We start from the raw sequence: 12,981 nt of genomic DNA on the forward strand, positions 1-12,981 counted from the left end.
AAAATCAGCAACTACAACAAAGGACTGTCTAAAGAAATCTTTTAGTTATTTTAGCACACAGTCCAGTTACCTCTCCTTGCTACCCTTGCTGGCAGGAAAGCACCAGGCTGCAGCTTTCCTCCTGTTTCCCTTTTAATGAGTTACATGAATTTTAATTCCATGCGTTTACTGTCAGTTGTCAAAGATGGGAAAAGGTGTTACAAAGCTTCCAAAAAAACCACCAAAACAACAACCTCTGCGGCATATACCTCACCAGGCATGGAATGCATGCATACCAGGCTGCATCAAAGATGCTTTAAACAGGTCAGGGGAGCTGCATCCTAGTGTTCCTTAACTGCAAGGGAAATTCAGACATTCCTACCCCAGACAGTCAACCTGTATTTCTCAGATAAATATAATCCTCTGTATTCCTTCAGACTTCCTGCAGAAACTGTGCATCCCTGCAGCACCTTCCCACAGCACAAGGCTTAAAATATTTCAGGTGGCAGCAGAAATTCAATGGCATTGGTAGGTGGGTGGTGAGCAACTGCTTTGTGCATCACTTGTATATTTTTCTACCATTACTATCATTTACCTTTCCTTTTCTTTCCTATTAAACTGTCTTTATCCCCATTCTATTTTACCTTTTTCCCCAACTGTGTCCCCAGTCGCACTGTGGGACGTGAATGAATGGCTGTGTGGCGTTCAGCTGCCCAATGGGTTAAACCCTAACAACTCCTAAAGGGAAGTTTATTAAGCTTAAAGATCAGACCCTAACATTGCAGTTTATGACACACCTAAAGGTAAAGAGCCTGAAATTTGTGCTGACTTCCTCTCCAAAGGGCAAAATTCAACTTCTGCTGCTGGGTAGAACCTAAGTCCTTTCTCCCTATACACACACTTCAAGCAGCTCATTAGGTGTCTGAATAAACTTGACCTTTCCTCGGATCATGGGGTATGTGCAACATGAAATGAAATGTCTTTGAAAGATCCTTTCAGAAACTGCCATTGTTTCACCATTAAATCAGTTTTAAATGCTATGTCATGAGAAATAACACATCTCTCTTGCTTTAATGCATTCCATGCATTCCCCTTTTCTATCTTCAAGGTTTTAGTTTCCACACAAGGGATCCAACTCTCAAATTTTAGTCACTTCCTTTTTACAGCTAAAGATTTCTGGGATGTACAACCTAAATTGCAATTCTTTCTTCAAGTGGATCCTTCCAGCTGCAGTCACAGCAGCAGCTCTGCACAGACATGACCTGTTAAATTTTCAAGTTCCATTAGGAAACAGGATGAACCCTTCCTTCCACAAATCCCACTTGCATTTTCACACCAGTAAGACAGAAAAAGAAGCTTTACCAAGACTAAAGACCTCAGTTCCACTGACATGCAGGTCTTCCCTGCAGAGGACCTTGAGGACTGGAGCCATAGGATTCACAGTTGCCAACACTGTGGCCACCACACACCAGTCACTGCTTACAGCCACCACCAAGCAGAGGGCCAAGGCTTTGAAAACATCACTAAACCTTTCCTGGCATCATTTAAAAACACAAGTCTAGGAACATGACCCTGAGCATACTGTAACACCCAGTAATACCAAAAGCAGCTGAAATGGGTGAAGAATAGACCATCTTGGCAGTACTACTGAAATGCATATGACCAGAGGGTTTCAGGATCTTCCTGGAATTGCAAGAATAGTAAGAGATGTATTTCTCTTTTCCTTGGTATAAGTTCCTGACAGGAGAGTAACGGTAATATTCCCTCTCTTGGTAACACCATCCAATCAAATCATGTGATGCACACTCTGTAACTACTGCTAAGAAGTTTCAGCCTTACTCTGCAGGAAGCTCACAGAGCTCTCCACCAACTGCAGCGAAAGCTGGAAGACAAAACTGATTTGTGTCCCCAAGGGCAGGCTACTTGTACAACATATTATAATAATACATAAATCAAGTGGCATAATAGCCACTAGAAGATCTTGGCAACAACAGACAGCTCCACTCTGCAGCAGTGTGTAACTGCTAGGTGGTCAGTCCATGTTTCAGGCTCTTTGTGTCATCACTGATGGTCCAAGGTCTGACAAACCCAATGCCAGCAATGCACATGGCCAATAAACCCTGACACTCATGGACAGCTGCTACCAGCCCCCAGCACCATTCACCTGCTATTCCTACACAGGGGGAGCCCCCAGGGCTGCATGAAGCATCAGGCACTGCAGCACCAACCCTGCAACATCAAAATCTCTTAGCACAGAACAGGGAAGGGCTTTGGGGATACTGACAAAGAGTTGTGCTGGTTCCTTCTTCCTCCAGCAGAGCAAGACATGCTCAACTGTTGTCATCTTATTGCAGGGGTTCCATACTGCTGTCTCCTTATCACAAAAGTCTCAGACCTTCTCGGTGTTTCTCGTGGGCATCTCCTCAGAGCACTGACTTCACAAAGCAGCCAAGTGACTCCAGTTTTCTTCTCACCCAGCCACCCCACTCTTTTATAGCACTCTTCTTCTCATTGGTTACAGCTGTGGCCTGTTAAAGTCAGGCCTGTTCCTAATCTTTGCTAATTGGCCCAGCTGCAACTCCTTAGGGGTAAGATTACTTTCTACACTATCTTTATTTTCTTATATTTTATCCCCCTACAGTCAACTCCATAACATCTCTACCCACAACTGGTGGACACTGAGAATTTTGATTAATGTTCACATTGTTGAGCCTTGACTATTTCTCATGTGCTACCCCAGTGGATCTACACATAACCACACCAACATAAAAACCAGTGTGTGCCTGAACTGTTCCTTCCTCTACACAGCTCTCTCCCACCACCAGGTTCTGATGGCTTTTTGCTGTTATTGTTGTCTCTTCTCCATTTCAGCTCTAGATCTTCTCTGAATTAACTGCACAGGCACCTTCCATGTCACTTCTGCTGATCAGGGAAGCTCCTCCCCTCTATTTATCAGGGTAGAAGAAAGCCACAATCTGTTAAATGCCATCTTCACAGCCTTGCACTTCACCCAGCTGCAGTTAGTCATCAACCCCTCCCCACCAAGGCTGGCTGTGAGCCTCCTGCACTTACACACTCACCATCCACCCAAGAGTAGCTGCTGAATGCAGAGGACAATCTGTCAACAGCAAGGGAGGTTTCAAGTAATAATATACCAAAATCTCTGCCTGATGCACGTGGGTAAAACAGCAGGGCAAAAATAAGACTCCAGGGTAAGAATAACACCATGTAGAATACCAAAAGAATCATTAAAGCCCCCAACTTTGGGAAATGTTAAGGGAATTTAAGCCAAAGATCTGTCAGATATGACATGACATGGTTGATTTTGCCACAGGGCAGAGAAGATAGAATAGGTAACCCTTGTTTGCTGCATCTTAATATCAAATGCTTGCCTGCCATGACAGCCAGCTGGCTTTCTTACCTTCCCAACCAGCATGTATCCATCTGTTGGCTCAACAGATGCTTCAAATTAAGAGGTTTTGGATAAGAATCATACTTGCCCATTCTCAGTTTTCATATTATGTAGTACTAAAAGATCACAATACATAATTCTGACCTTTGCAGGGAAGAAGAAAAACACAGAACAAACCAAAAAAACCTCACCCCTGCTATCTCATTACCACCCTCCCTCAACCCCCCTGAAAGTATCCCAGGAGGATAAATGAGAATGACACCTGCAACTTGAAAATAAATTATTTTTCCACTTTTTCACAAGTCAAGCATCTTCCAGCCAGTCCTGCTCCAGCACCTGAGGAAGCTCTTGCAAACACAAGCTGGTTACTTCACTTCCCAGGGCTCCTCTAGCACAACCACACGGCTTAGACAAAGCAGCTGAGTATTGAACCACAGCTGAAGACAACCTGAAGTCAGGTCAGGCTTCAGGAGACACAGCAGAACATTCTATTTGTCTGCCTGCACATCAACCCATCAGTTCTTCAAGTTTCACATTAGCTCCTCCTCTGTCCTATCACCACACTTGGGAATAAAAGTGACAAAAATGTGCAGTTGTAGAAGGACAAGCAGAAAAAAGGTTGAGGTGCCCTAAGACTCTTATACACTCTGTATAAGGAACAAGATTTTGTAACATTCAGACAACTTATTCTTCCTGCTTTCACTGCTCAGAAAAACTTGCATTACCTTCCAACGGAACCATTTTTATACTTAAGATTAGCAACCTCAAAAGGTTTATGAAGAGTTTTGATTTTTTTTCTCAAAATATGAAGGTGGAAACAGCACAACCAACACCTTCCTTTTGAATTTATTCACCAGGGTCAGACCATACAAAAGAAGCAAACACCATTTCCAAGAAAGCAAAGAAGCACGCTAAGAAACATGGTGCTTGTTTATATGCACATTTTAAAGCAGAAACTTCCAATTCTAATTAAAAAATGCTAATTTTGAAACAGATTTCAGAAGACCAAAAATTTGTTATTGATGGAATAACAAGCCTTGAAGCAAAATACACTTTACTGCATTAGTGTCAAGTGCTTGATTGTTTTGACAGTTTTTAGGGCAGATTTAATGGAGTTTTCCTACATATTATGCATCCCAGCTCTTTTGCATATAGCAAGAGTACCTTTAAAGGAGGTCATACATATTGAATGAAGTTTTGGCAATACAATCTGACAAGCTGTTGAAGCTAGACAGATGTATCCCACTAACTCTGGAGACAACGTTGTCAAGAGACACTTTCATATCCTAATTTTGTATTACACTTGCACATGTTTACATCCACACACTGAGGACCACTTATATATTCCATCTTTTTCCAAATTAAAATTAATTTAACTCCATACCCCACAGAACACAAATAACTAGGTTTGGCACACACAATGTTCTGGTGCCTGTAATCTAAAATACCCAACAACACTGACAACCATCCCAGAAATACTGACTCCTCAATCTTTGAGATTTTAGTGTCATATTTAAAAACAGTGTTGCAAGAAAAATTCACTGTTTAAAGTATAATCAGGGAATTGTGATTTCTGCAGCTGATACCTATTTAACATAGACCACAACTTTCCTGAACTAATCCTCCAAGTGTCACACAGGATCTTTCATTCCTTAAAAGCCCTTCAGAAATCATGCACTTAGTCTTATGCCTCATAACCTTTGGCCATTACCCACAAACTCCTGATGATTCCACCCAAAATCAAACTGTTGTCAATTCCTCCTTTTGTTCTAGCCTCAAGTTCTCTAATTCACACAAGAAGTCCCATAAGAAATTCTTGAAGACTTCCCCTTTGCAGGAGCCCCCAAGGCTCAAGCTGGTCTTTTGCTCGTCCTAACTTCATCTTGTGGAATATTGTGCCTCATAATCCAAAATCTGCATTTTCAGAACCTGTGGAAACCCAGGGCACCGGGAATATTTCTCTGTCTGCTCTGGGGTGCCCTGACTTTGACCCTCATTCATGGAGAAAGTTTCCTAAACTTCAAGACAGACTGGAATCCACAAAAGTGTGCAATAGATTATAGAGAGCAGTGTAGGAGTATCACTTGGTGACAAATTTAGGTTTTGGGATTTTTAGTATGTTGTAGATGGAAACAAGATGGAGGGCACAGGGTGTCATCCTGGGTTTCTTCTTCATGCTTCCTCTTCCTTTTTCTTCTTGGGTTTGGGTGGTATTTTGTAATTGGGCAGAAAAGTCCCCATTGGGGGCTCTATGGGATCAGTTATTGGGTTAAAAGGGAAAATAATCCAGATGTCAGTTCTTCATTGGATAGTTCAGCCTTAAAAGACCTTGGAACAAGAGATTGTTGGCCATTTTGTGCCTTCTAATGAAAAGCTGCCAAACTCACAGGAGTGACACTGTTTTACTGATAAAAAATAACAAACACCTGAGTCCAAACATGAACTACTGTCTCAAGTGCCTTCAATCCAAACCCAGAAAAACCAACGGCTACTGCCACCACAAGAACCTGTGTAATCTGTTTGACCAATGCTTCATTCAACAGTCTCATCCAGCACCCTTCATTTCTTAAAATGTGCATGCCCAGCAATCAACATGTGTATGGCAAACTGAGGAAAAACCAGAGCATTTCAACAATGAAGTAGCTGTGATTCACCCCCAGGCTCCAAATGCTGATAAACACAACCAAAGGAGGAGTCAGCCAGGTTGAGGGGTCAACCAGTATTTGCAAGAAACAGATACTTTGAAAGGTATCCTACCAAAGACAGCAGACCAAGCTGAAAAGCAACACAGTTTAGATTTGTTTCCAGTGGCTTTCCACCTAGGAAGGAAATCAGCGACTCTGAATGCCTTTCATTTGTTGGACAGGTTGTAGCCAAGAGGGAAGTCAGTCCCATCTCCCAAATAACAATCAATAGGACAAGAGAAAACAGTTGTGCCAGGAGAGGTTTAGATTAGATGATAGGAAAAATTTCTTCACAGAAAGTGTTGTCAAGCATTGGAACAGGCTGTCCAGGGAACCAGGTGAGCCACCAGCCCTGGAGGTATTTAAAAGTTGTGTGGATATGGTTTAGAGGTGGAGGTGGCAGTGCTGGGTTAAGGGTTGGATTCCATGTTCTTAGAGTTTTTGTCCTGAAGCTTTGGCTTTGCTCCATTGCAACATCTTTACTAGCAGGTGCTTCTAGAAAATTCCAGATCGTATCACTTGAGGCACCATCTGAATTTAAAGACCTTTAGAACAAGGTTTAGGTTTACCCCAGGTCAAGCGTTTTTTTTCCTCAATTCCACATGAATTGATTAGATTTGACTACAGAAGGTTATTTAAACAAGAACCTTGAAGAACTCGATTTCTCCATGGCTCCCTAGCACATATCTCAGCACCTGCACAAGGCCATCTTTTTCCATCAAGAGAATGAGTCCAGTTCAGAAGTTCCACTGCTGAAAGTTGACCAAAAGGCATCCATGCCTGTCTCAGGTGGTCGAGGAAAACACTAACAGACGTGGTTCCATAACAAGTCTGACTGAAGAGAAATCAGCACAGCCACAAAGAGCCTACACCATCCTCCCCCCAAAATCCTGTGCTCCTGACCCCATTCCCCCTTGTCAGGGCTGCGCTCACTGAGCTGACCAACTGAAAGATACAAAAACTTTCCCTTCTGGTTGCTTTACTTTTTAAATAAATCAATCCCCTGAGCTGGTGGACAGCCTTCCATCACACCCCTGGGTGGGGGTAGCAAGGTCCAACTCCCAGCCACAGTGTGGGATTAGCTCAACTTGGGCCAAAAGGCACCCCACCCTACAGAGTTCATTTGCATCTGCCTTCATTATGTGGCAATTAAAAAAACAAAGTGGCTCGGATGTTTCTTGAGAAAAGCTGCACCTGAAAGCCTGTTTTGGCACTTTGTTCAAAAACTGCCTCAGTTTACTTCCTCAGTGACCAGTTCAATACAAGCAACTTTACCCCACAAAATACCCAATTCAGCATCCACCGTACTTTGTATCTCTCCAAAAGGAAATGCAACCTGTAATGGTCCATGTTAATATGCTTTTAGTAAACTTAATAATCTGAAATCTTGTTAAAAAGTCTGCTAGACAACATAAAACATGAATTTTGTCCACACTTCCTTTTTCTCCCATTCCACATATCCTCATTTACAGGAGAGCTGCCCTCAATAGGCAGGACCCACAGTGTAATGCCAGTGTCCTGACCAAGATTGGAAGAAAGAAATTTTAAGGAACAAAAATCCCCCAAGCACAGGAAGCAGATTTTGCTTTCTCACATTATCAAATTCCCAACAAATCTGCCATTCACTTCAAATACAAACCTTTAAAAACAAAAGGGAACCTCTCAAATCCTTAAGGAGACCAATTCATGACTGGCAAGGGTCACTTCGTGTTTTTACACGCCACGCTTCATGTCTGCAGCTTCTGATTTAGGCGAATTTGAGATGACACCAGCCAATTGACTCATGCAGCATTCACAGAGCCTGAGTGCATTATGAACATCCCACAGAGAAGCTGTTTCGATTTTGGATGGAATACACAATTAAGTTGAGCAGTTTTTAAAGCACGCCCTTGGATGTCACCTTCAGGAGAGCTACAGGAAATTAATCATAATGGCATTTATCACTTTTTAGCCTGCTCTTCTAATCCCGGCTGCGTGGTCAGGCCGAGTTTCCGCAGCAGCCTGTACCGCAGAGGGGGCTGCCTCAGCCAGAGCCTACACTCCAGGCACTGTAGTAGATCTAAATGAAGAGCTCCAACTTTACATAGCTTATAAATTACAGGATCTACATTTCATCAGGCTTTTCCTGTCGATGTTAACTTCAAGTTGTGTAATCAAACACCAAAACGCCCCCATACATACAAGCAAAACGTGCAAGTGTTACCATTGACAGATCAGAGCAGGCAACTTAAGAGTTAATCCTCGAGCAGTGTCCTCAAATAACCCTACGGTGGCTTGATATTACAGCTGAACATGCTGCCTCTAGTGCTTCCAGCTACTGCTATCAAATGCTCTGTAGCAACTTTCCCTGCTGCAGCCACTATCGCAGCACTAACACCGAAATGCAATTAAAGCTGGCATTTCCAGCCTCAGCCCGTCCCCCTGGGAGCTGCAACCTTTCCTCCTCCAGCACTGCCGCACTCTGGCAGAGCCAACTGCGGCCCTGGCGAGGGAAGGGCTGTGGAAGTCATCCTGGCACTTTACAAGGGACAGCAAAATGTAACCTTACAGATCAGCTGGCTCCTGACCCGCTCAATTTTCCTGGTCAATCTCAGGCTTTCCCGTGTTGCGGCCACAGCCGATTGTGTAAACCAAATTACAGCACACGGCAGCGGTAATTTCTCCATTCCTCCTCTGTTGACATTTACACGGGCAATTTATCGCCTGCTAAAATTACCACTTCCCCATCCAATCCCAGAGGGATCCCTGCTCGGGGCGGAACGCTGCTGTGAGAGCAGATGCCATCTTTCAGGCATGAACAGCAAAGCCCCAGCTCCATTTTACACTGCTAACCTCCTAATATTCACACAACTCCTCTTTTCAAACTACCTTTTGCCATAACAATTATTTTTACTATTTACAGGTCCATATTAAAGTTACTGCTTTTTCTGCCTTCTTGCTTTTCAAGCAAAGTGGAGGGGGCAGAGGCATTTTTTTAGCTGAAAACAATCACCTGGAAGCTTTTCCATACAAATCTAATCCTGACAGATCATTTTGTTCCATCACAGGGGTTTTTTTTTGATACCTGCATGCCGCAGTCAGACCATGACTACTTCTGCCTGCAGCATGGTCTGCTCTACACCTACACACACAAAAGAAGTTGATTTATTTATCCAGAGAAGGAAATAGGTAAGCTCCCTATTATTAACTGGATTTTCCCCTCAGAGCCATAAACTGCCCAGGACAGCATTTTCAGATGACCAGTCCAAACATGTAAAATTCAGAAAGAGAATTCCTGTTTCTGCAAGTACATCTGTAAAACCAGCAGCACAGCTTATCCAGTCAACACAAAAGAAATCAGGCTGAGATAAAGACCTACAACTGAAGCAGCTGATCCAAACAATACCTTCCTGCTTATCTTAAATCCATCCATTCAATACAACACAGAGAATCCCAGTAATAAGGTACTTTACAAGATGATCTAAGAAACTTCTTCTTTCCTACAGGCATTTGTGGTCTGAATTTGCACATCTGTTCTATAAACAGAAAGAGAATGAAACTGAACACAAAGCATTTTTGGCAACTCTACCCTGCTTTTTAGAGAGGCTGTTACTCTAAAAAGATTCAGAAAATCTTCTGCTTGATTTATTTCCAAGCAAATCCATTATTTCCAATTATATTTGGGATATTAAGTTATGACCAAAACACAAATATGAAGATTCTTTTTAGGGAAGGCAGTAACTTTATAAAAGTTTATGCTTCATCATGCACAAGATAGATTTCTTCCAGCATGAAATCTCAAATAGCTGATACACTCTGGTCACTTCCCAACTAACAGTAATGCAAGTCAAGTTCCTCTGCTGTGAAACTCAGACCCTGGGATGAAATCCATCTGATTTCTACTCGGAACCTTGCTGAGACAAGCACAATTACATAATGGAATTTAACTTTCTTAGACCAATTTAAACATGAGCAAAACCCAACAGAGACATTCTTGCGTGATTTTGTCTCACGTCATGCCACGACCTGCATGCTGTATCCACAGATAATCAGTCTTCCTCACCAAAAAACACCTCCTGAAGCTCCTGGCAAATACTCTGTCTGCATCTCAGAAAGTATGACTGCCTGGGAATTTACGAGGCTTCCACTGTGATCTCTCCCATCAGCAAAGAATAAAAGTTTCACATATGAGAGGCTTGATGGCGGTGTTGAAAGATAGAGGGAGTGTATTCAAACAAGCAGATTCCTGAATTTTCTATTCTGAGACCTATTATACCAGATACCACTCCCAACCTCTAGTTTACCTGACAACAGCACCAGGATAAGACTAAAATTTAATGTAATAAAATAGACAAGGCCTTAGCACGAATCCAGTACAATTTTCAGCCCCTGTTTCACAAATCCCCAGGGAGGGCGTGCCCACCCTTCCCTGTACACACTTGTAACCTGAGAGACCCACGGGGTTGTTCAATCAACAGCTGTAGGGAAAAGCTCCCTGCTTGACAAACATCATCATCAAAACCTGGTTATTTCAGCACCTCACTGAGAGAGACATGGGGAAAAAGAGCTCCCAGTTTTATGACAGCTTCATCTCAAACACTGCAGTTACAGGGGGAGCACCCGACTTCCCAGAGCAGGCCCCCTAAGCATTTAGGGCCAACCTATGAAACTGCAAGCATTTTACAACTCACCAAAATTAACCTCCCTAATTCCAGGGTCAAGATTAATGTTAATGCAAAACAATGCTGTTCCCAAATTACAAAAGGAAATGTAGAAAGCATTTCCTTCAGATTCTGGAATTATTCCCCACTTTAATGAGCATTACCTCTATACAATGCAGCATTTCCTCCAAAAGAAATGTACTTCCTTTTCTACCACCCAAACACTTGTCCTAAAATGAGATTATATCCTTTCTTACCCAGGGTTCAAGTGATATTCTTGCCATCATAATACAAAGCAAGACTTAATCAAAAGTTTCCCTGAGGCCAAATTCAGTCCCCATCCTACTACACTTTAGGAGGCATATTTGGGGAAGCAGAGGACAATCTAAATCTCACAGCTTAACTCTCCTGCTTTTCTAACAGCTTTACAAGATGGAAGTAGGACCTCAATGGCCCATTTCTACTGCTTGAACTTCTACCTAAGTATTTGCCAAGGAATTTAATGACAACAAAAGGAAATTCCAGTAAATCAGATTTCCCCCCTCCTCTTAATTCTATGTTCATACAACTTGTAGCTTTCCTAATAAAATTGGTCTTGTCCTATCAAGCCCAATTCCACACTAGTCCCAGAAAACTTTAGTTAAAGAAGTTCAGCAGCACGTCTTAACAGTTAGGTAACATTTTGGCCATCCTTTCCACGAGTACTATTGCTCACATCCCCAACCAAACTAACAACATTATACTACTCCTCTATTTCTCCTCAACTGGTGCTACACCCTACTAATATCTGATTTTCTGATTGCTGCTTGTCAATGTCAACAGATGAAGGACCAAAGCTCAACAGTACACCCAGTCCCCACCACAGACTTCCAAAGAACAGAATTTCAAGCATTCCCCTTCCCACTTACACTGCCCATTGCTTTGCTCCCACCAGTGCTCAAAGAGAGAAAACATAACAACAAGACAATGAACAGACTGCAACAAGTGATGTCATACGGACTGTGCAAACTGATCAATCTACTACTCACTGTTCTGTTTAAGGACTGGACAAATTCATCAAACAAATTCAAACACCAAGCTGGCTGCAGCTATGCACAAAATGCAAAAAAAAAGCTCTCTTTATGTAGCCTTTTCTTATATTTAAAAAAGCTTTTTTAAAGCGTTCTTTATGCTGTCTGTCACAGAAGACAAATTACTGATATAGTCACTGCTTTCAATGTAAAAACCCCATTTATATCACAGTAGTATCACTCTGTAGCATCTTTTTTTTTTTCCCCAACCACACATTATCTTCCACATTGATCTATGCTTTTAAGTTTGATCGATTAGCGCCGGCTGTACTACAGCTTGTTCCCCTCTGCTCCAAGAACCCGAATGCTGAAACATCCGAAACCGTTCTCCATCAGATGCAGGAGAAAGGATCACACTTTTTTATACGGAACAAAACCCTCTATCAGCTGCTATAGACTCGTGCTGGACGCTTCCAGGCAGTTCGTCCAGCGGATGGGCCCGCTCCGGATTGTCCCAGCGGCGCCGTACGGGCACAGCCCGGAGCCGAGGCGGCCCCTTGGGAACAGCGGCTGCGCTGCTCCTGCCGCCTCACGAACACCTCCATGGGGGCAGGAACAGGCACGGGCAACACACCCGCCTGGCCTCCCCAGTGTGTCAAACTGGCTCTAAATCACAGAACCACCGAGGCTGCACAAGGGCTCTGAGGTGGACCAGGGACCCAACATCACCGTGTCAACCGCGGCACTGAGCGCCACGTCCAGTCTGCTTACACAGCTCCAGGGACGGTGACTCCACCACCCCCCTGGGCTGCCCGTTCCAGGGTCCGATCACTCTTTCTGAGAATAAATCCTTCCCGGAGTCCAACCCAAACCTCCCCCGGCGCAGCTTAAGACTATGTCCTCATGTGCTACCGCTGGTTGCCTGGGAGTAGAGCCCGACTCGCACCTGGCGGCACCTCCTGTCAGGGACTTGTGGAGAGCGATGAGGCCTCCCCTGAGCCTCCTTTTCTGCGGGCTGAGCTCCCGCGGCCGCTCCTCACAGGACACGCGCTCCAGGACCCTTCCCCACCTCCGCTGCCCTTCTCCGGGCTCGCTCCCTACGGAGCGTTGCATGGAGCGGGACCCCAGCACAGTCAAGCCGGCGGGAGGGACGCTCTCCGCAGCTCCCCCGATCCCGCTTTTCCGGGCTGCGTTCGGGGAGTGCGGGGGGCGAAACTTCCTATTAAGGGCACGGCGGCCGCGGGCCCGCAGCTCTG

General features: G+C 43.9%; 1 protein-coding gene across 1 annotated transcript in view; it reads right to left on the reverse strand.

Moving 5' to 3' along the window:
• RHEB (Ras homolog, mTORC1 binding) overlaps window positions 1–12,981 on the reverse strand; it is a 40,051-nt gene that overhangs the window by 26,122 nt on the left and 948 nt on the right. The window contains exon 2 of the mRNA XM_014308356.2: window positions 12,598–12,978. Within this exon, the coding sequence (XP_014163831.1) occupies window positions 12,598–12,978 (381 nt within the window). The remainder of the gene's footprint in view (window positions 1–12,597; window positions 12,979–12,981) is intronic.

This window comes from Geospiza fortis, unplaced genomic scaffold, assembly GCF_000277835.1.
Source record: "Geospiza fortis unplaced genomic scaffold, GeoFor_1.0 scaffold182, whole genome shotgun sequence".
Taxonomy (NCBI): Eukaryota; Metazoa; Chordata; class Aves; order Passeriformes; family Thraupidae; genus Geospiza; species Geospiza fortis.